This window comes from Anomaloglossus baeobatrachus, chromosome 7, assembly GCF_048569485.1.
Source record: "Anomaloglossus baeobatrachus isolate aAnoBae1 chromosome 7, aAnoBae1.hap1, whole genome shotgun sequence".
NCBI lineage: Eukaryota > Metazoa > Chordata > Amphibia > Anura > Aromobatidae > Anomaloglossus > Anomaloglossus baeobatrachus.
In genome coordinates, this window is record NC_134359.1 from 273,292,273 (window position 1) to 273,315,305 (window position 23,033).

The 23,033-nt window shown below is 48.9% G+C and overlaps 1 protein-coding gene across 1 annotated transcript; it reads left to right on the forward strand.

Moving 5' to 3' along the window:
• The first annotated feature begins 11,485 nt into the window (after nucleotides 1-11,485).
• On the forward strand, nucleotides 11,486-21,172 carry PLK1 (polo like kinase 1). Its single transcript, XM_075319378.1, is given in 14 exon segments — nucleotides 11,486-12,173; nucleotides 15,004-15,172; nucleotides 15,409-15,553; nucleotides 15,739-15,832; nucleotides 17,616-17,730; nucleotides 17,733-17,834; nucleotides 17,918-18,079; nucleotides 18,177-18,197; nucleotides 18,200-18,253; nucleotides 18,375-18,529; nucleotides 18,853-19,006; nucleotides 19,009-19,034; nucleotides 20,587-20,713; nucleotides 20,716-21,172. Coding segments are annotated over 14 exon segments (1,770 nt in total). The 5' UTR covers nucleotides 11,486-11,807; the 3' UTR covers nucleotides 20,796-21,172.
• Nucleotides 21,173-23,033: the final 1,861 nt, after the last annotated feature.

Sequence of the window (23,033 nt, forward strand, 5' to 3'; positions counted from 1 at the left end):
ATATAAATGAATAATAATAATAATAATTTATATAATTATTATAATTATGTATAATAATAATAATAAAATTATAATTATGTATTAGAATTATTATATATTATATATATTACAATTATTATATATTTTATTATATACAATTATTATTAATATTGTTATTATTATTGTTATTATTATATACAATTATTATTATTATTATTATATACAATTATTATTATTATTATTATTGATTTTTTTTTTATTTTCATCTTAGCCCACAGGGGTTATTGGCTGCCACCCCTAAACCCCTCTAAACCGTATAATTGGGCACAAGAATGTAAACTACATACGTTATTTCCTAAAGGAGCAGGATGTGAGATGGCAGTATGTACACAATAACGTGACATTGTCAGTGTCCGCCATGTAGCGCTATTCTAGGTTTTCTTCCAGAATTCTCATATACATCATGCAATACTCATAGCGCAATGCCGCCCTCTAGTGAAGCTGAAGAGTATTGCTATTATAAGGCATTATTACTGATTTTTACTGCCATAATATTTTTTATATATATATATATATATATATATATAATATATATATATATATATATATTTTTATATATAATTTTCTTTAAAGTATATATGTATATGTATATATATATATATATACATATATATATATATATATATACATATATATATATATATATATATATATATATATATATATATATATATATACATATATGTACTTTAAAAAATATATATGTGAATATATATTTAAAAAAAAAAATATATATATAATATATATATACATATCTAATATGAAATAAATATAAATATATATATATATACATACAATACCGTGTAAGATATTTTACGCCGGTGTAAAAATAATGCTGCCAAGTAAGAATGCACTCAAGAATTTAAGGATTATTAGTTTATTTTTACACATTTGCAAGATGCAAACTGAATGAACAAAGGAGAAATTCCCTTTCCTATTTCTTGACTGACTTTAGCCTTCATGTTTGGATTATTAAGACCTATTCTGCTCCAAGCTCTCCTGATGCCCTCCTTTACCTACATGGGAGCCCCCCTACCTGCAGTCTGGAGCCTACATGATAATAAAAATGATATAAACTCATAATAGGATATTAACAGAGGATTTCATGGATGAGAGTTGTACAAATCTGGAGGAGGTGAGCTGTGACATCCTCTATTGTGAATGGTGGATCCTGTGTTATCTACTGTGTATAGAGGTGTTATCAGTCACTGTATAGGAGGAGGAGGTGAGCTGTGACATCCCCTATTGTGAGTGGTGGATGCTGTGTTATCTACTGTATGTAAAGGTGTTATCAGTCACTGTACAGGAGGAGGTGAGCTGTGATATCCCCTATTGTGGATGGTGCATTCTGTTTTATCTACTGTATACAGAGGTGTTATCAGTCATTGTATAGGAAGGAGAGGAGGTGAGCTGTGACATCCCCTATTGTAAATAGTGGATCCTGTGTTATTTACTGTAGATAGAGATGTTATAACTCATTGTACAGTAGGAGGAGGTGAGCTGTGACATCCCCTATTGTGAATGGTGGATCCTGTATTATCTACTGTATGTAGAGGTGTTATCAGTCACTGTACAGGAGGAGGTGAGCTATGATATCCCCTATTGTGGATGGTGCATTCTGTTTTATCTACTGTATCCAGAGGTGTTATCAGTCATTGTATAGGAAGGAGAGGAGGTGAGCTGTGACATCCCCTATTGTAAATAGTGGATCCTGTGTTATTTACTGTAGATAGAGATGTTATAAGTCATTGTACATGAGGAGGAGGTGAGCTGTGACATTCCCTATTGTGAATGGTGGATCCTGTGTTATCTACTATATATAGAGGTGTTATCAGTCATTGTACAGGAAGGGGAGGAGATGAGCTGTGACATCACCTATTGTAAATGGTGGATCCTGTTTAATCTACTGTATATAGAGGTGTTATCAATCATTGTACAGGAGGAGGTGAGCTGTGACATCTATTGTGAATGGTGAATCCTGTGTTATCTACTGTATATAGAAGTGTTATCTAGCATTGTACAGGAAGGGGAGGAGGTGAGCTGTGACATCACCTATTGTGATTGGTAAATTCTGTGTTATCTACTTATATAGAGGTGTTATCTACCATTTTACAGGAGGGGAGGAGGTGAGCTGTGACATCACCTATTGTGAATGGTACATCCTGTGTTATCTACTATATATAGAGGTGTTATCAGCCATTTTACAGGAGGGGGAAGAGGTGAGCTGTGACGTCATCTATTGTGAATGGTGAATCTTGTGTTATCTACTGTATATTAAGGTGTTATCTAGCATTGCACAGGAGGGGAGGAGGTGAGCTGTGACATCACCTATTGTGAATGGTGAATCCTGTGTTATCTACTGTATATGGAGGTGATATAAGTCATTGTACAGAAGGAGGAGAAGGTGAGCTGTAATATCACCTACATCCCCCCCAAGTAGAGATGGTGCAGCCCCTTTTGATCTGCTTCTGGGTTAATGACGTGGGATAGTCACCAACTGGATTCCTTACATCTTACTACTTCTCATCCTCGCAGATGTGGAACTTCTCCGCTTCAGCGTCTGCAGCAAGTAATTTTCATTCCTCCCCCTTCTTCCAAGACCCATAACTTCTTTTTTTTCCGATTGATGCAGCCATATGAGAACTTGTTTCTTGCGGGATTTTTTTTTTTCATACAACGAAAATTAGAAAAATGTACAAATTGCGGAGGAATAAACTTCTTTTTGTGACACCAAATATTTGCATTAAGGCAAAACTATGAGAGGACCCGGCGTCCGTCGCCATCTTTGCTGCCATTAGCTCTTCTGCTCTCGTTATCTCAGCAGCGTTTCCACCTCGTCAGCAGGAGGAGGTTTGTGCACACGGCGACTTTTTCAGGCGGGGGAACCTGTCAAGTTTGTCAAGAGGAAGACACTTTAGGAAATGCTAACATTTATTTTTTCTTTTCTTGGAGCCACTTTTTGTTTTTTGGGGGGTTTTTTTTATCGTTTCCTGAGCACTTTTTCACGTTTTTCACTGCTGACATTTTATTTAGCATTTTTTTCAGCTTCTTTATTGTACCTTTTTTATTGCTGTTTTTTGTAGAGTTTTTAAATAGGGTTTTTTAAAAACAAGAATGCTGGTAAAATACGCAAAAAGACGCCCGGATGTCTTCTGAGACTTCTCATTCCGGGAGGAAATAGTCATGTGACTGTAAGTTTGCTATTTGCATACATGTGGTCATGTTGTCGCGTCGGGAGCGATAAGACTCCCGGAGGGCGACGCAACACAAAAGGAACACCAGTGAAAAAATACAACAAAAGGCCCTGGCGCTAGGGAGAGGGGAGTGGGGTTCACCTCCTAATACTCACCTGAGGCTGATCCCTGCACTCCCTAACGTCCATAGACGGGTACTTCTCTCGTGCACCATCACGTGCCTAGGCCTTTGTTGGCCCTGAACTCACCTTGACTAGTGAAGGCCAGCGAGACTCTTGCCACTACATTAAGACATTACAAGGAAGGTAAGACAAACATGTGGGGAAAGACACAACAAAAAGCTCTCCACAGCTTCTCCAGAGACAGGCTCCTTCAAAGTGGTTGGTATAGAAGATCTATAGCCGGCATAGGGAGAAGTGAGGAGTGGATACTTATAGAAGAAGGGAGTGGCTGCAGCCAAGATAACAACTACTGTGTTTCTCTGAAAATAAGACGTAGCAGGAATTTTCGGACTTTTTGGAGTATGCTTGAAATATAAGCCCTAACCCAAATATAAGCCCTAGTTGCAGTTCAATAATGAAGTGTCCATGCAGCTAAAAAAGTTAAAGAATACTTCATTCAAAAAAGCAGACACCCCCAAAAGACAGAAGACACACCCAAAAGAGAGAAGACAGAACCGAAAGAGAGAAGATATACCCAAAAGAGAGAAGACAGCATCAAAAGAGAGAAGACAGACCCAAAAGAGAGAAGACAGCATCAAAAGAGAGAAGACAAACCCAAAAGAGAGAAGACAGCATCAAAAGAGAGAAGACAGACCCAAAAGAGAGAAGACAGACCCAAAAGAGAGAAGACAGACCCAAAAGAGAGAAGACAGTATCAAAAGAGAGAAGACAGACCCAAAAGAGAGAAGACAGCATCAAAAGAGAGAAGAATGACCCAAAAGAGAGAAGACAGCATCAAAAGAGAGAAGACAGACCCAAAAGAGAGAAGACATCAAAAGAGAGAAGACAGACCAAAAAGAGAGAAGACAGCACCAAAAGAGAGAAGACAGATCCAAAAGAGAGAGGACAGATCCAAAAGAGAGAAGACAGACCCAAAAGAGAGAAGACAGCACCAAAAGAGAGAAGACAGCACCAAAAGAGAGAAGACAGATCCAAAAGAGAGAAGACAGATCCAAAAGAGAGAAGACAGACCAAAAAGAGAGAAGACAGCACCAAAAGAGAGAAGACAGATCCAAAAGAGAGAAGACAGATCCAAAAGAGAGAAGACAGACCAAAAAGAGAGAAGACAGCACCAAAAGAGAGAAGACAGATCCAAAAGAGAGAAGACAGCACCAAAAGAGAGAAGACAGATCCAAAAGAGAGAAGACAGATCCAAAAGAGAGAAGAAAGAACCAAAAGAGAGAAGACAGCATCAAAAGAGAGAAGACAGCATCAAAAGAGAGAAGACAGATCCAAAAGAGAGAAGACAGACCCAAAAGAGAGAAGAAAGCACCAAAAGAGAGAAGACAAACCCAAAAGAGAGAAGACAGCACCAAAAGAGAGAAGACAGATCCAAAAGAGAGAAGACAGATCCAAAAGAGAGAAGACAGCACCAAAAGAGAGAAGACAGATCCAAAAGAGAGAAGAAAGAACCAAAAGAGAGAAGACAGCATCAAAAGAGAGAAGACAGCATCAAAAGAGAGAAGACAGATCCAAAAGAGAGAAGACAGACCCAAAAGAGAGAAGAAAGCACCAAAAGAGAGAAGACAAACCCAAAAGAGAGAAGACAGCACCAAAAGAGAGAAGACAGATCCAAAAGAGAGAAGACAGATCCAAAAGAGAGAAGACAGCACCAAAAGAGAGAAGACAGATCCAAAAGAGAGAAGACAGATCCAAAAGAAAGAAGACAGAACCAAAAGAGAGAAGACAGAACCAAAAGAGAGAAGACAGCACCAAAAGAGAGAAGACAGATCCAAAAGAGAGAAGACAGCACCAAAAGAGAGAAGACAGATCCAAAAGAGAGAAGACAGATCCAAAAGAGAGAAGAAAGAACCAAAAGAGAGAAGACAGCATCAAAAGAGAGAAGACAGCATCAAAAGAGAGAAGACAGATCCAAAAGAGAGAAGACAGACCCAAAAGAGAGAAGAAAGCACCAAAAGAGAGAAGACAAACCCAAAAGAGAGAAGACAGCACCAAAAGAGAGAAGACAGATCCAAAAGAGAGAAGACAGATCCAAAAGAGAGAAGACAGCACCAAAAGAGAGAAGACAGATCCAAAAGAGAGAAGAAAGAACCAAAAGAGAGAAGACAGCATCAAAAGAGAGAAGACAGCATCAAAAGAGAGAAGACAGATCCAAAAGAGAGAAGACAGACCCAAAAGAGAGAAGAAAGCACCAAAAGAGAGAAGACAAACCCAAAAGAGAGAAGACAGCACCAAAAGAGAGAAGACAGATCCAAAAGAGAGAAGACAGATCCAAAAGAGAGAAGACAGCACCAAAAGAGAGAAGACAGATCCAAAAGAGAGAAGACAGATCCAAAAGAGAGAAGAAAGAACCAAAAGAGAGAAGACAGATCCAAAAGAGAGAAGACAGCACCAAAAGAGAGAAGACAGATCCAAAAGAGAGAAGACAGCACCAAAAGAGAGAAGACAGATCCAAAAGAGAGAAGACAGATCCAAAAGAGAGAAGAAAGAACCAAAAGAGAGAAGACAGACCCAAAAGAGAGAAGACAGCACCAAAAGAGAGAAGACAGATCCAAAAGAGAGAAGACAGCACCAAAAGAGAGAAGACAGATCCAAAAGAGAGAAGAAAGCACCAAAAGAGAGAAGACATCATCAAAAGAGAGAAGACAGCACCAAAAGAGAGAAGAAAGCACCAAAAGAAAAAAGTCAGACCGAAAAGAGATAATATCTTGGGGAAATTCATACTTATCCCCTCCCCCTGTTAGAATTAGAATAAGTATTATACAAACAATTCATTTTTTCTCTTGCAGGACCTGTGTGAGGTCATTCCCATGTGACCAGGTGGGGCGGGGCCTCAGCCAACAGAAAAATATTGCTTTGTGGTATCAGCTTTGTTGGATGAAGCCCCGCCCCTTCTGGTCACATGGTTATGACCTCACACAGGTCCTGGTAGTGAAAAAGTGAATTGTTTGTATAATACTTATGCTAATTCTAACAGGGGGAGGGGATAACTATGAATCCCCCCAGATATTATCTGCTCCTCAGCTGCTGTCTCTCAAGTAGCTGATGATTTTATAAACTTTACTTGCTTGGGTTTCAAAACCCAAATATCCGAGCTGACAACTACAGGTCTGTAGAGAATCAGCCTGATAGTGCCAGTATAGCACTGGCTTTAGGTTATATAGGAAAATCCTGGTGATGGTTGCGCTTTGAGTATGGGATGGAAGCTCCAACACATGTGCAATTGACTAGATGTGTACGGCCCGGCTCAATATAGGTGAATTGAGCGAGGATGCGCACATCTAGCCGAAATGTGGATGGAAGTATTAAAACTGCATACATGTGGTCACATGACCGCTCACTTCCGACACTGTAGAATCCTGACAGTGTGCAGTGAGCACACTGTGAGGATTCAATAGTCTGCAAACAGAGTGACTGCACCAAGAAGATACAGAATTGGAAGAAAATATTGTAAAGATCAGAACGGGAATAGTTTGATGAGAGAGGTGTGGCGATAGGCCAGTATAAAGAAATTAGTTTTTTGGGCCCGCTTAAAAGTGTGGATATTGGGAATTAATCGAATTGCTAGTACGTTCCAGAGAATTAGAGCAGCTCTTGAGAAATCTTGAAGACGGAAGTGCGATGTTCGGATATTGAGGATGTCAGTCTTAGGTTATTAGCAAAAGGGAGGGCAGGAGTAGGGTGATAGACAGAGATGGGGGAGGAGATGTAGGGCGGTACAGAACTGTGGAGAGCTTTGTGGGTCAGAGTGGTAACTTTATATTGGATTCTGTAATGGATGGGTAACCAGTGCAATGACTGGCACAGGGTGGAGGCATCAGTGCAGCAGCTGGAGAAGAATATGATCCTGGCTTCGGCATTCAGGATGGATTGGAGAGGGGAAAGTTTAGTAATAGGGAGACCGATTAGTAGAGAGTAATTCAGAACATTTGTGATTATCGGGAAGATAATCTGGTATATATTGGAGGACTGTAAAAGGTCCACTCTGCTTGCGATATTGTTGAGGGGGTACACGCTATGCTGGTTTATATTGTTTTGGGGGCAGTTTTACAGCATTATCATTTTCTGTGGTATTTTGCTCAAAATAGAACTATACATTATAACTTATGGGGGCATTTTGTGGGCATTATTGTATGCCAGGGGGTGCTCTGAGGACATGATTTATAATAGGGCGCTGTACGGTCACTACTTGGGGCCATTACACGTGACATGGGCATCTTATCTGTGCACTGTATGGCAGCATTATCTGTACACACAGCACTGGGACATCCCTTTTAGGCCCCCTTCACACGTCCGTGAAAAACACGCACGTGTGTTACGGGCCGTTTTTCGGGTCCGTGTCCTGTTTTTGTGTCCGTTTTTATGGTCCGTGTGGCACCTGTGTGAATTGCGTATGCTAGCCGTGTTTGTGTGTAGAACGTCCGTGTGTGCGTGTGGAATTAACGTGTATGTGTACGTGGAATGTCCGTGTGGAATGTCCGTGTGTGTGATGCACAATGTCGTTTATAAATGTCGGCTGACAGCAGACAGAGTTGCGCGATAAGAATGAACTCGGGTGAACTTCACCCGACTTCATCCTCATACCGCGGCTCTGTCTGTGTCGAGTACTGATTAGCGGTCACCTGTGAAGGATTCACCGGTGACCGCTAATCCCCCGAGTGACTGAAGTTTCCCCCCCTCTCTCATACTCACCGATCCTCGATCCCCGGCGCGGCGCTGCACGGCGTTCACACTGCTGCGGCGGCTTTTACTATTTTGAAAAAGCCGGCCGCTCATTAAACAATCTCCTATTCCCTGCTTTCCCCGCCCACCGGCGCCTATGATTGGTTACAGTGAGACACGCCCCCACGCTGAGTGACTGGTGTCACACTGCACCCAATCACAGTAGCCGGTGGGCGTGTCTATACTGTGCAGTAAAATAAATAAATAAATAATTAAAAAAAAACGGCGTGCGGTCCCCCCCATTTTAATGCCAGCCAGATAAAGCCATACGGCTGAAGGCTGGTATTCTCAGGATGGGGAGCTCCACGTTATGGGGAGCCCCCCACCCTAACAATATCAGTCAGCAGCCGCCCAGAATTGCCGCATACATTATATGCGACAGTTCTGGGGCTGTACCCGGCTCTTCCCGATTTGCCCTGGTGCTTTGGCAAATCGGGGTAATAAGGAGTTAATGGCAGCCCATAGCTGCCACTAAATCCTAGATTAATCATGTCAGGCGTCTCCCCGAGATTCCTTTCATGATTAATCTGTAAATTACAGTAAATAAACACACACACCAGAAAAAATCCTTTATTAGAAATAAAAAACACACACATATACCCTGGTTCAACAATTTAATCAGCCCGAAAAAGCCCTCCATGTCCGGCGTAATCCAGGATGGTTCAGCGTCGCTTCCAGCTCTGCTGCATGGAGGTGACAGGAGCTGCAGAAGACACCGCCGCTCCTGTCACCTCCACGCAGCTAATGAAGGGAACAGCGCGATCAGCTGAGCTGTCACTGAGGTTACCCGCGGCCACCGCTGCATCCACCGCTGGATCCAGTGACAGCGGGTAACCTCAGTGACAGCTCAGCTGATTGCACGGCTGTCTTCATTAGTTGCGTGGAGGTGACCGGAGCGGCGGTGTCTTCTGCAGCTCCTGTCACCTCCATGCAGCAGCGTTGGATGCGACGCTGGAGCATCCTGGAGTACGCCGGACATGGAGGGCTTTTTCGGGCTGATTAAATTGTTGAACCAGGGTATATGTGTGTGTTTTTTATTTCTAATAAAGGATTTTTTCTGGTGTGTGTGTTTATTTACTGTAATTTACAGATTAATCATGGAGGGTGTCTCATAGATGCCTGACATGATTAATCTAGGATTTAGTGGCAGCTATGGGCTGCCATTAACTCCTTATTACCCCGATTTGCCAAAGCACCAGGGCAAATCGGGAAGAGCCGGGTACAGCCTCAGAACTGTCGCATATAATGTATGCGGCAATTCTGGGCGGCTGCTGACTGATATTGTTAGGGTGGGGGGCCCCCCATAACGTGGAGTTCCCCATCCTGAGAATACCAGCCTTCAGCCGTATGGCTTTATCTGGCTGGCATTAAAATTGGGGGGGACCGCACGCCGTTTTTTTTTAATTATTTATTTATTTATTTTACTGCACAGTATAGACACGCCCACCGGCTGCTGTGATTGGGTGCAGTGTGACACCTGTCACTCAGCGTGGGGGCGTGTCTCACTGTAACCAATCATAGGCGCCGGTGGGCAGGGAAAGCAGGGAATAGGAGATTGTTTAATGAGCGGCCGGCTTTTTCAAAATAGTAAAAGCCGCCGCAGCAGTGTGAACGCCGTGCAGCGCCGCGCCGGGGATCGGGGAACGGTAAGTATGAGAGAGGGGGGGAAACTGACTGACAGACTGTGAGAGAGGGACAGAGAGACCGACAGAGAGACCGACCGACGGACTCAGGGAGATTGACCGACATACACAGAAATAGAAAGAATAGCCGACATCACTAGAAATAAAAACACCAAACGGACACGGACTATAGGTAGATGCATACGTGTTTACTAACGTGTGTGCACATACCCATAGACTTTCATTGTGTCCACGTGTGCGTGCTCCGTGCAGATAACGGACATGCATCCGTGCAAAACGCAAAGACATACGGATCACGGACACGCACACACGGACATAATGAAATAACGCACGTGTGACCACAATCATAGATTAACATTGGTGCACGTTTGGCCGTGTCTCCGGCATATACGGAAACGGACCAAACACGCACGTGTATCACGGACGTGTGAAGGGGGCCTCAGGCTGCTTTCACACATCCGTTTTTTGCACTGCGGCTCAATCCGGGTCAAAAACCTATGCAACGGATGCGGCGAAAAAAACGGATCCGTTGCATATGTTTTTCCATGCGGTCCGTCTGTGTTTTGACGGTTGCGTTTTGATACTGAGCATGCGCAGTGCAAAAAAAAGCATCTGGCGTCCATAGGCTTGCATTGGAAATCGCGCCGCATCCAACGCGGTGCGTTTTTTTCGCCGCACAAAAAACGTGCCAGGCAACGTTCCATCCGGCCGCCGCATGGGCTAAATATGCCGCATACGGCAAAAACCGGACGCAACGCAAGGCCATGCGGCACAATACGGCGCTAATGCCAGTCTATGCGGAAAAAACGCAACCGGCGGCAAAAAAAAGGTTGCGTTTTTTCTGCAAAGCGCCGTATTGTGCCGCTGAGCAAAAAACGGAGGTGTGAAAGCAGCCTTAATGGGGCACTGACTGTCCCTTGGTATTTAGTTATTTGGACCCACTCTGCCCGGGTTTCCATCCGCCATACACACTAGCAGATAGAGACAGAAAAGGGCCCCTGTGCAAGAACAATATAGGGGCCCAATAACTCATCAAAATGCACCATTCTGCCTTCTTTGGCGGTAGAAATGGTCCCCCTGACCTCTTGGGCCCCTGTGCACCCTCACAGGTTGCTCCAATGATATGTCCGCCCCTGGCCGTACATGTATTTTGGATGCTCATTGCTCATCTGCCTGCTGTGATAGGAGATAACTCTGTTCCCGGCAATTTAACCTCTTAGATCCCACTGTCAATCACAACAGGTTGGAAATGGGGGACCGTGCCCCTTCTGATGCCCTCCCACACACAGCACTGACATGGCAGTGGGATATCAGTCGTTTTAATATTACAGCATTGCAGTACATTGCACAATTGATCGCAGGTTCAATTCCCCCCAGTAGGAGCAAAAAAAAATAATAAAATAAAAAAATGAATGAAAAATATTTATTTTCCCCTGGAGAATATATAAAGTGCCCCCAGTATGGCTGATCGCTCCCTGTGGAGGTTTTCGCCGTTGCCGCAGACACCGATCCGCCCTCCCCCACCCGATCGCTTTGGCTCTGCGGCACGATTATGTCCGTTTATTCTCGTGTCAGTTGTTAATAAAGCTGGTTGACGCTCCCCGTCCTTTTAAATCGCCAGCCTCCCATGCTGCTCCGCGGCAGGCGGCTTTGGAATTTAAATTCTATCAGCCAATCAGGAGAGCGCATTCTGCTTCAAAACCAACGGCGGCTGCAGGGCCGGGAGCAGAGGGCTTAAAGGGCCGGGAGGAGACGCACGGCCAGCGGCGGCAGAGAGACCCCGGAGGCTCCGTACAGCGCTCACCGTACACAGCGACCCCCGGAGGCTCCGTACAGCACTCACCGTACACAGCGACCCCCGGAGGCTCCGTACAGCACTCACCGTACACAGCGACCCCCGGAGGCTCCGTACAGCGCTCACCGTACACAGCGACCCCCGGAGGCTCCGTACAGCGCTCACCGTACACAGCGACCCCCGGAGGCTCCGTGCAGCACTCACAGTACAGCGCTCGGCTCTCCCCACAGTCATGGCTCAGGTAGACGGCAGGACGGCGGCGCAGCAGGCGCCAGTGAAGCCCCCGGGGACGGCGGCGGTGAAGGAGATCCCCGAGGTCCTAGTGGACCCCCGCACCCGGCGCCGCTACCTCCGCGGCCGCTTCCTCGGGAAGGGAGGATTCGCCAAGTGCTACGAGATCACGGATCTGAGTAACCGGGAGGTGTACGCCGGGAAGATCGTGCCCAAGACCATGCTGCTGAAGCCGCACCAGAAGGACAAGATGACCATGGAGATCGCCATCCAGCGCAGCCTGGCGCACCGCCATGTGGTCGGCTTCCACGGCTTCTTCGAGGACAACGACTTCGTCTACGTGGTGCTGGAGCTCTGCAGGCGGAGGGTAAGAGGGACTACAGAGCCCAGCAGGTCTTACACTGGAGGAGGGGGACTACAGAGCCCAGCAGGCCCTACACTGGAGGAGGGGGACTACAGAGCCCAGCAGGCCCTACACTGGAGGAGGGGGGACTACAGAGCCCAGCAGGCCCTACACTGGAGGAGGGGGGACTACAGAGCCCAGCAGGCCCTACACTGGAGGAGGGGGGACTACAGAGCCCAGCAGGCCCTACACTGGAGGAGGGGGGACTACAGAGCCCAGCAGGCCCTACACTGGAGGAGGGGGGACTACAGAGCCCAGCAGGCCCTACACTGGAGGAGGGGGGACTACAGAGCCCAGCAGGCCCTACACTGGAGGAGGGGGGACTACAGAGCCCAGCAGGCCCTACACTGGAGGAGGGGGGACTACAGAGCCCAGCAGGCCCTACACTGGAGGAGGGGGGACTACAGAGCCCAGCAGGCCCTACACTGGAGGAGGGGGGACTACAGAGCCCAGCAGGCCCTACACTGGAGGAGGGGGACTACAGAGCCCAGCAGGCCCTACACTGGAGGAGGGGGGACTACAGAGCCCAGCAGGCCCTACACTGGAGGAGGGGGGACTACAGAGCCCAGCAGGCCCTACACTGGAGGAGGGGGGACTACAGAGCCCAGCAGGCCCTACACTGGAGGAGGGGGGACTACAGAGCCCAGCAGGCCCTACACTGGAGGAGGGGGGACTACAGAGCCCAGCAGGCCCTACACTGGAGGAGGGGGGACTACAGAGCCCAGCAGGCCCTACACTGGAGGAGGGGGGACTACAGAGCCCAGCAGGCCCTACACTGGAGGAGGGGGGACTACAGAGCCCAGCAGGCCCTACACTGGAGGAGGGGGGACTACAGAGCCCAGCAGGCCCTACACTGGAGGAGGGGGGACTACAGAGCCCAGCAGGCCCTACACTGGAGGAGGGGGGACTACAGAGCCCAGCAGGCCCTACACTGGAGGAGGGGGGACTACAGAGCCCAGCAGGCCCTACACTGGAGGAGGGGGGACTACAGAGCCCAGCAGGCCCTACACTGGAGGAGGGGGGACTACAGAGCCCAGCAGGCCCTACACTGGAGGAGGGGGGACTACAGAGCCCAGCAGGCCCTACACTGGAGGAGGGGGGACTACAGAGCCCAGCAGGCCCTACACTGGAGGAGGGGGGACTACAGAGCCCAGCAGGCCCTACACTGGAGGAGGGGGGACTACAGAGCCCAGCAGGCCCTACACTGGAGGAGGGGGGACTACAGAGCCCAGCAGGCCCTACACTGGAGGGAGGGGGGACTACAGAGCCCAGCAGGCCCTACACTGGAGGGAGGGGGGACTACAGAGCCCAGCAGGCCCTACACTGGAGGAGGGGGGGACTACAGAGCCCAGCAGGCCCTACACTGGAGGAGGGGGGGACTACAGAGCCCAGCAGGCCCTACACTGGAGGAGGGGGGGACTACAGAGCCCAGCAGGCCCTACACTGGAGGAGGGGGGGACTACAGAGCCCAGCAGGCCCTACACTGGAGGAGGGGGGTACTACAGAGCCCAGCAGGCCCTACACTGGAGGAGGGGGGGACTACAGAGCCCAGCAGGCCCTACACTGGAGGAGGGGAGGACTACAGAGCCCAGCAGGCCCTACACTGGAGGAGGGGGGGGGACTACAGAGCCCAGCAGGCCCTACACTGGAGGAGGGGGGGACTACAGAGCCCAGCAGGCCCTACACTGGAGGAGGGGGGGACTACAGAGCCCAGCAGGCCCTACACTGGAGGAGGGGGGACTACAGAGCCCAGCAGGCCCTACACTGGAGGAGGGGAGGACTACAGAGCCCAGCAGGCCCTACACTGGAGGAGGGGAGGACTACAGAGCCCAGCAGGCCCTACACTGGAGGAGGGGAGGACTACAGAGCCCAGCAGGCCCTACACTGGAGGAGGGGGGGACTACAGAGCCCAGCAGGCCCTACACTGGAGGAGGGGGGGACTACAGAGCCCAGCAGGCCCTACACTGGAGGAGGGGGGGACTACAGAGCCCAGCAGGCCCTACACTGGAGGAGGGGGGGACTACAGAGCCCAGCAGGCCCTACACTGGAGGAGGGGGGGGACTACAGAGCCCAGCAGGCCCTACACTGCAGGAGGGGGGGACTACAGAGCCCAGCAGGCCCTACACTGGAGGAGGGGGGGGACTACAGAGCCCAGCAGGCCCTGGCTATAGTGCCATATGCACCCACTTATTGGGGGGCAGGGTGGGTGCTTATAAGTCCTACTCCGCCGTCATCCAAAATCATTAATGGTGGATCTTTTTGCACAGTAAAGGACTACAGGTCCCAGCAGGACTGGCTGCTCGCTCCCTCCCGCTCTCCACTTTCCTCTCCTATACAATCATTGCTTATGTTGTCAGGTTACCAGGGCTGCATGATTGACAGTTTGGTGTGTAAAGAGGAGATGCAGCAGCTGCAGGCCCCTGTAGAGGGCGCTGTGTATATGAATGTTATGGGGGATCTGGTGTCGGTTCTGGAGCTTAGAACCTCTGGATCCAGTTCTTTGGCCTCAGTAACAGTCACATACCAGGAGCTGGCACTGCCTTGTGCTGCCACCCGGTGGCCGCTCCTGTGTACTGCAGCTCTGGACGGTTTGTGCGTTATTGCAGGGATTTCCTCCTGGAGTGAGGAATGTAACGTTTTCCAAGCAATCGTAAAACCTACGAGACTTTCATGGCCCTGCTCAGTAGCTAAAGGCAAAAAATGTAAATGATGCATGCTGGGAGTTGTAGTTCTAGCAGTGACCTTGAGACTTCTGACTTCAGTACATGATACTTTATTACTTATTCTTCATCAGTCCTTACTGGAATTGCACAAGAGGAGAAAAGCGGTGACTGAGCCGGAGGCGCGCTACTACCTGCGGCAGACGATCCTGGGCTGTCAGTATCTGCACACCAATAAAGTGATCCACCGGGATCTGAAGCTCGGGAATCTGTTTCTGAACGACGATATGGAGGTCAAAATCGGTAACGTGATTACTGCGTACTAGATCCTGCCAGGAGGAGTTATCCAGGGATGCGTTCTGTAATCTATGCATTGCCAAACGTCAAAACTACAACTCCAAGCAAGTCTGAGGCTGTCGCGGTTTGCTGGGAGTTGTAGTCATTGGACCCCTGGATAATTTCTCATACAAAAGTATTGCTGAACCCCCTATATGTATCGGGGTTGTCAGGATCCTGAGTGATACATTTTACCTTTTCAGGTGACTTCGGACTGGCAACCAAAGTGGAATTTGATGGGGAGCGAAAGAAAACCCTTTGTGGGACCCCCAATTATATTGCACCGGAGGTTTTGGGCAAGAAGGGGCACAGCTTTGAAGTGGACATCTGGTCCTTAGGATGCATCATGTAAGTTACAGCAATAGGTAACTCCTAGTAGTTGGGAGTATCATTCCCACTTTGCAGTTTCTTTCCATGAATGGGCAATCAAAGTACCAAACTGCCTGTATTCCCCATAGGTGTGATCGCCACCTTGTGGCCAATGGTAGTTACTTTGTAAGGGCTATGATTAAATCTCTGTACCCCCCCTCCAGGTACACGCTGCTGGTTGGTAAACCGCCATTTGAAACCTCGTGCTTAAAGGAAACTTATCTGAGGATTAAAAAGAATGAATACAACATTCCAAAGGTAAGAAGGAAGGATGGCCGGGTGTAGAGCATAGCACCGTGACGGCACCATGTTTCACAGGAGCCTGCCCCCTCAACAGTCTGTGTATTCTTTGCAGTGCTTGGTTCTGCACCCTCCCTACAGGGGTGACTGCCATATGTCTTAATAGGGTATTGCCATTTCATAGTGGCTCAGTGGTTAGCACTGCAGTCTTGTGGTGGCTCAGTGGTTAGCACTGCAGTCTTGTGGTGGCTCAGTGGTTAGCACTGCAGTCTTGTGGTGGCTCAGTGGTTAGCACTGCAGTCTTGTGGTGGCTCAGTGGTTAGCACTGCAGTCTTGTGGTGGCTCAGTGGTTAGCACTGCAGTCTTGTGGTGGCTCAGTGGTTAGCACTGCAGTCTTGTGGTGGCTCAGTGGTTAGCACTGCAGTCCTGTGTTCAAATCCCACAAAGGACGACATCTGCAAGGAGGTTTTTATGTTCTCCCCTTGATTGCGTGGGTTTCCTCCAGGTTCTCAGGTTTCCTCCCACGCTTGAAAGACACAGATGGGGAACTTGGATTGTGAGCCCCAATGGGGACAGTGTTGCCAATGTATGTAAAGCGCTGTGGAATTCAGTGCTGTATAAGGGATTAAATATTATAATCTATCCACAGAATGATATAGGTGCAGTTTTGGCTTGTTGCTGTGCATGTCTGGCGCTTTCTTTACGTATATATATTTTTTTATACATTTTTTTTTTATTAGAATATAAAATCATATTACAAATGTTTAAATACTTATCACAACAAGTAATTGACCTCTATGGTGAGCAATCCTGTGCTGCTGCCAGCAGAATAGTAGTCTATGCCCAAGGGAAATGGATGTGGGCCTGACCCCCTGATGTCCATTGATCAGACCTTTACAGCAAATATGAATATTTCCTAAATGTCTGAGATGGGCATAGCCATTCAAATGTGACCCATCCTTGGGATAGGCAATCAATGGCTGATCGGCAATGGTCCAACACTGCACATCCCCACTGAAGAGTTGTTCTCGGTACGGACAACTGTAAATGCTCAGTTCTGGAGCTGCCCCGTCTTCTGATGGCGGCCACGTTACTGCACATCTGCCTCCTCTTGATTTGAATGGGAGATGGATGTGCAGCGACATGTTAGTGGACAACGCAGCTCCCGAACTGAGCATTTCTGACCAGTGTTACCGCCAGCACAGGACAGCTGATTGGCAGGGGGGGGTCCTTGTGTGTCAGACCCCAGCCGATCAGCTGTACTTGGTGCCGGTGGCTGGAAATGCTCAGTCCTGGAGCTGCCTCATCCTCAGTGGCTGCAACCTGGTACTGCACCTCTCCACATCCGCCTCCTATTGGTTTGAATGGCAGTACCAGAAGACAAGGTAGCTCCACAGTTGAGCATTTTCAGTTACCGGCACCAAAAACTGCAGTATTGGACCCCAGCCTATCAGATATCGATGGGTAATCAATGTGAAAGTAGTGGCCCTCTGTAATGGGCTATCCATGTATCCTATAGAAGGATCTGTACAGACTAGAGATCTATTCTCAGGACCCTGGTACATTGGGCCATGTCAGTCAGGTTCACAGGGCTCCTGTCTAGTGGCCTCCACCTGCTTGGATCCCCAACATCTAATTACTAGGCCCAACTATGAAGTTGCTCTGGGCCTACTGATCAGAAAAGGGGCCAAGGAGGTTGTCAGTGCCATCACGGCTTCTAGACCAGGGTCTTGATTCACTTTCCTTTGGGTAGAATTGATGCTGATGCAGCTGACTCCTTGTATCTTCTTTCTCCCCCCAGCACATTAATCCAGTCGCTGCTGCCCTCATCCAGAGAATGCTCCGCTCAGACCCAAACACCAGACCCACCATAGACGAGCTGATGACCGACGAGTTCTTCACCAGTGGTCACATTCCAACCGGCTGCCCACCACCTGCTTGACTGTAGCCCCACGGTTCTCAATAGCACCTAGCACTATTTGACCCCAGCTTCAGGAAACCACTTACTGCTATAATAAGGGTGAGTCCTCAGCCAGCAGGGTCTTCAACCAAGGCCATATCTTATGTGAGTGCCATAGATTACCTCACTGTATCTGGTTCCAGGCCAGGACTCTCCCATGGTAGAGAAACCTGCACAGACCAAGGATGAGGAGATGGTGCCACCAGAGTTCGCGGAGCCTGCTGACTGCTACCTGTCCGAAATGATGGAGCAGCTCACTAGCGTCAATGCTGCCAAACCATCTGAGAAGCCTTTGGTTCGTCAAGGTAAGATTCACATGTGACGCCCCCCTTCCATCCCCACCCCCCAAAATATATACAGGTGTTCCCTTTTTGATTTAATATTTGACCTTTCATGTTGCAGAGGAAGCGGAGGATCCGGCTGCAATCCCATCTTCTGGGTCAGCAAGTGGGTGGACTACTCTGACAAGTATGGTTTAGGTATGTAACGCTCCACAGCTTGCCCCCTTATTGTCCCTAGTGATGGATTTTGTAATGACCCTTTACCCCTCCCCCCCCTCCTATTTCCCTTCCCTCTCCTCCCCCCCCACCCAACCCCCAGGTTACCAGCTCTGTGATAACAGTGTTGGCGTTCTCTTCAATGACTCCACCCGACTGATAATGTACAATGATGGCGACAGCTTACAGTACATAGAAAGGAACAATTCTGAGTCTTACCTGAATGTTCGCTCATACCCGTCCACCCTAACCAAGAAGGTGAGCCAAAGTCCTAATAACGCAGCACACCGGGCATAGAGGCGGCAGTCACCTCCGATGGGCTAATGGCGGAAGGCTTTGGTTAGATGAGCTTGGTTGAACCTGTATAGGGTTTTTGTTTTGGCTGGTATGGTATACGTAATCACTGAGGGTAATGTATCTTCAGCTTGGACAACCCAATGGCAGAGGTGGAGGGCACACGGGGAAACATTTGGAAGTTCCTCAAATGCAATTTTCGTAAAGCCTGGTCAATGACGACCAATTGTTTTCCATATTGGTTCCTGTGTAAATAAACTTGACTCCTAACCTAAATTCTCTTGCAGATAACACTATTGAAATATTTCCGGAACTACATGAGCGAGCATCTCCTGAAAGCTGGTGCCAACATAACCCCCCGGGAGGGAGATGAGCTGGCTCGCCTCCCCTTTCTGAGAACTTGGTTCCGTACAAGAAGCGCCATTATCCTTCACCTAAGTAATGAACCGTTCAGATCAACTTCTTTCAGGTGTGTAAGGGGTTAAAGGGCACATGTCCAATGTTGTACCCTGGTGGTCATCTTTAGGATATGCCATGTTATAATTGTGTAAATCTATGTACCCATGGTGGAAGTGGGGACCAAGTTGGTCTTGGGAACAATCCTGCTCATGGGGCAAATATGGAAATGTCGGCATATCTTGGCTATATGGCATTAACAAGCGCAGGATCATTCTTGTGGGGGGGGGGTCATGACTAGCGTTAAGCGGCCACTGGCGCTCTTGGGGCGCTCGGGACTAGCGTTGAGCGGCCACTGGCGCTCTTGGGGCGCTCGGGACTAGCGTTGAGCGGCCACTGGCGCTCTTGGGGCGCTCGGGACTAGCGTTGAGCGGCCACTGGCGCTCTTGGGGCGCTCGGGACTAGCGTTGAGCGGCCACTGGCGCTCTTGGGGCGCTCGGGACTAGCGTTGAGCGGCACTGGCGCTCTTGGGGCGCTCGGGACTAGCGTTGAGCGGCCACTGGCGCTCTTGGGGCGCTCGGGACTAGCGTTGAGCGGCCACTGGCGCTCTTGGGGCGCTCGGGACTAGCGTTGAGCGGCCACTGGCGCTCTTGGGGCGCTCGGGACTAGCGTTGAGCGGCCACTGGCGCTCTTGGGGCGCTCGGGACTAGCGTTGAGCGGCCACTGGCGCTCTTGGGGCGCTCGGGACTAGCGTTGAGCGGCCACTGGCGCTCTTGGGGCGCGGGACTAGCGTTGAGCGGCCACTGGCGCTCTTGGGGCGCTCGGGACTAGCGTTGAGCGGCCACTGGCGCTCTTGGGGCGCTCGGGACTAGCGTTGAGCGGCCACTGGCGCTCTTGGGGCGCTCGGGACTAGCGTTGAGCGGCCACTGGCGCTCTTGGGGCGCTCGGGACTAGCGTTGAGCGGCCACTGGCGCTCTTGGGGCGCTCGGGACTAGCGTTGAGCGGCCACTGGCGCTCTTGGGGCGCTCGGGACTAGCGTTGAGCGGCCACTGGCGCTCTTGGGGCGCTCGGGACTAGCGTTGAGCGGCCACTGGCGCTCTTGGGGCGCTCGGGACTAGCGTTGAGCGGCCACTGGCGCTCTTGGGGCGCTCGGGACTAGCGTTGAGCGGCCACTGGCGCTCTTGGGGCGCTCGGGACTAGCGTTGAGCGGCCACTGGCGCTCTTGGGGCGCTCGGGACTAGCGTTGAGCGGCCACTGGCGCTCTTGGGGCGCTCGGGACTAGCGTTGAGCGGCCACTGGCGCTCTTGGGGCGCTCGGGACTAGCGTTGAGCGGCCACTGGCGCTCTTGGGGCGCTCGGGACTAGCGTTGAGCGGCCACTGGCGCTCTTGGGGCGCTCGGCACTCATAACGAGCAGTAGGATGGGTGTGAATTAAGTACCTGTGTGTAATCTAAGTCGGTGGGGAACTCTAGCAACTCTCCATTGACTTCCATTATACTCTGGTACTAAAGTCAAACCCATCCAACTGCTCATGAAGAGTACAGAGCACCCGAGCATGGTAGTCCTAGCTGATAACTAGTTCCAAACCATTGCCCATATTGCTAACCTTCATCCTCCTCCTTCCAGGACCACACGAAGATCATCCTATGTCCCCTCATGGCTGCTGTCTCCTACATTGATGAGAAGCGGGAGTTCCACACGTACAAGCTGAGCCTGATAGAGGAGTTCGGCTGCAGCAAAGAACTGTCGAGCCGCTGCGCTATGCCCGCACCATGGTGGAGAAACTGCAGAACACGCGGTCCGGAGCCGTCATACATGTCAAAGCCTCAGCATAGCTGGACTACAGAAACATGGATGCCGTCTTCTCTGATTCCCTGCCGGGGGCACAGTCTTATGTATTATAGTAGGAGATAACAGACCCCGGCGGCCACAGATGGTTTTTCTTTTTGTGTTTTTTAATCCCGAGCTGAGAAGTGCCACGATCCGTATTAAACTAGTCGTTTAACGTACCAGACTACATTCTCCGCTCACCCGCCTGTAACGTGCGCTCATTGCCGCCACAGGGGGCGACTTTTATGTAACCTGGGTGATATCCTGAATATTTCTGCGAGGAAGAACCTGTCCTGTCACTTCTCCATGTTCAGGTTTTAATGTAAATAACAATTTATAACTTTTGTATATTAATATCAGATTAAAGGTCTTTGTATATGTACACAGCGCCTTGTCGTATCTTAATCATGGAGGTTTTTTTTTCAGGTGCCCCATTATTATTTATTTATTATTTATTTATTATTGATTTATTATTATTATTAATTATTATTATTTATTAATACTAATATTATTTATCATTATTTTTATAATTTAATATCCTTCCATGGCGCTTTACATGTATAAGGGGTGTATGTAATAGGGAATAGTACAATAATCATAAACAATACAAGGCAGACAGGTACAGAAGAACAGAGGTCCCTGCCCATGAGGGTTCAGTCTACAAGGGATAGGTGAGGATACAGTAGGTGAGGGCAGAGCTGATTGTGCGGCGCTGAATCAGACTGAGGGTTACGGCAGGTTGTAGGCTTGTCGGAAGAGGTGAGTCTTCAGGTTCCTTTTTAAGCTTGTCAAGGTGGGTGAGAGTCTGATGTGTTGTGGCAGAGCATTCCCGAGTATGGGGGAGGCACTGGAGAAATCTTAGATGCGATGGTGGGAAAGGGAGATGAGAGGAGTACAGAAGATCTTTTGAGGATCGACTGTTACGTGCAGGTAAGTACCGGGAGACTAGGTCACAGATGTAGGTAGGAGACAGGTTGTGGATGGCTTTGTATGTCATGGTTAATGTTTTGACTGGAGTCGTTGGGCAATGGGAAGCCAGTGAAGGGATTGGCAGAGAGGAGAGGTCGGGGAGTAGCGGGGGGAGAGGTGGATAGGTGGATTAGCCGGGCAGTAAAGTTTAGAATGGATTGTAGGGGTGCAAGACTGTTAGAAGGGAGGCCACAGAGCAGGAGGTTGCAATAATCCAGGCGGGAGATAAGGGCATGCGCTAGGGTTTTTGCAGCTTCTTGGAAAAGGAATGGACGGATCCGGGAAATTTATTTTTTGGTTTAGAGGCGGCAGGAGGTGAAGAGGACTTGGATGTGTGGCTTAAAAGAGGGCAGAGTCTAGGATTACTCCCAGGCAGCGAGCATGCGGGACTTGGGAAAGTGAGCAGCTATTGACATTGATGGAGATGTCAGGTGGGGGGGTTGAGTGAGGAGGAGGAAAGACAATGACTTCTGTTTCGTCCAGTTTTAGGAATCGCGCAGAGAAGGATGAAATAGCAGACAGACATTGTGGGATTCTGGTTAGTAGAGAGGTAATGTCAGGTCCAGAGAGGGAGATCTGTGTGTCATCGGCATAGAGATGATACTGAAAGCCGTGGGACTCTATGAGCTGTCCCAGGCCAAAGGTGTAGATGGAGAACATAAAAAGTGGTTTCTTCAGCTCACCTGCTGCCCGGACTGTTCAGCCTTGCGGGTGCCCGGAATCCTTCGGTCAAACCCGACCGGTAACAAGGAACGTAGGAAGCAAAAAGAGAGGGCGATCCGGCACAAATTCTTAAGTTAAAATATTCAAGTCTTTATTTGGACATATTTAAAAACACATCGTGAAGACCAAAAAAATTCATTCAGATGGTGTAGGTTCAAAAATCATGAAGGCTAAACGCGTTTCGGACTAATAATATAAAAATAATATATAATATATAAATAATATATAATAATAATAATATAAAAACAAAACAAGTCCTTAATCATAAGTGCTTCATGATGATGGAGAACAGCAGGGGTCCAAGAACTGAGCCTTGGGGGACACCGACAGATAGGGGGCGAGCTGAGGAAGTGGTGGGAGACTCTGAAAGGATAAGTGAGGAGATCCAAGAAAGGGCCAAGTCTGATGGCCAGAGACAAGAGAATCTGTAATAGACAAAGCGTGCACTGAGCATATCCAGCCTCATTCACACTGGGCACTATATGGGCATGTCCAGCCTTGTTCACATGATACTACCAGCCACATCAATTGGTGGATTTTGAGGGGGCCTT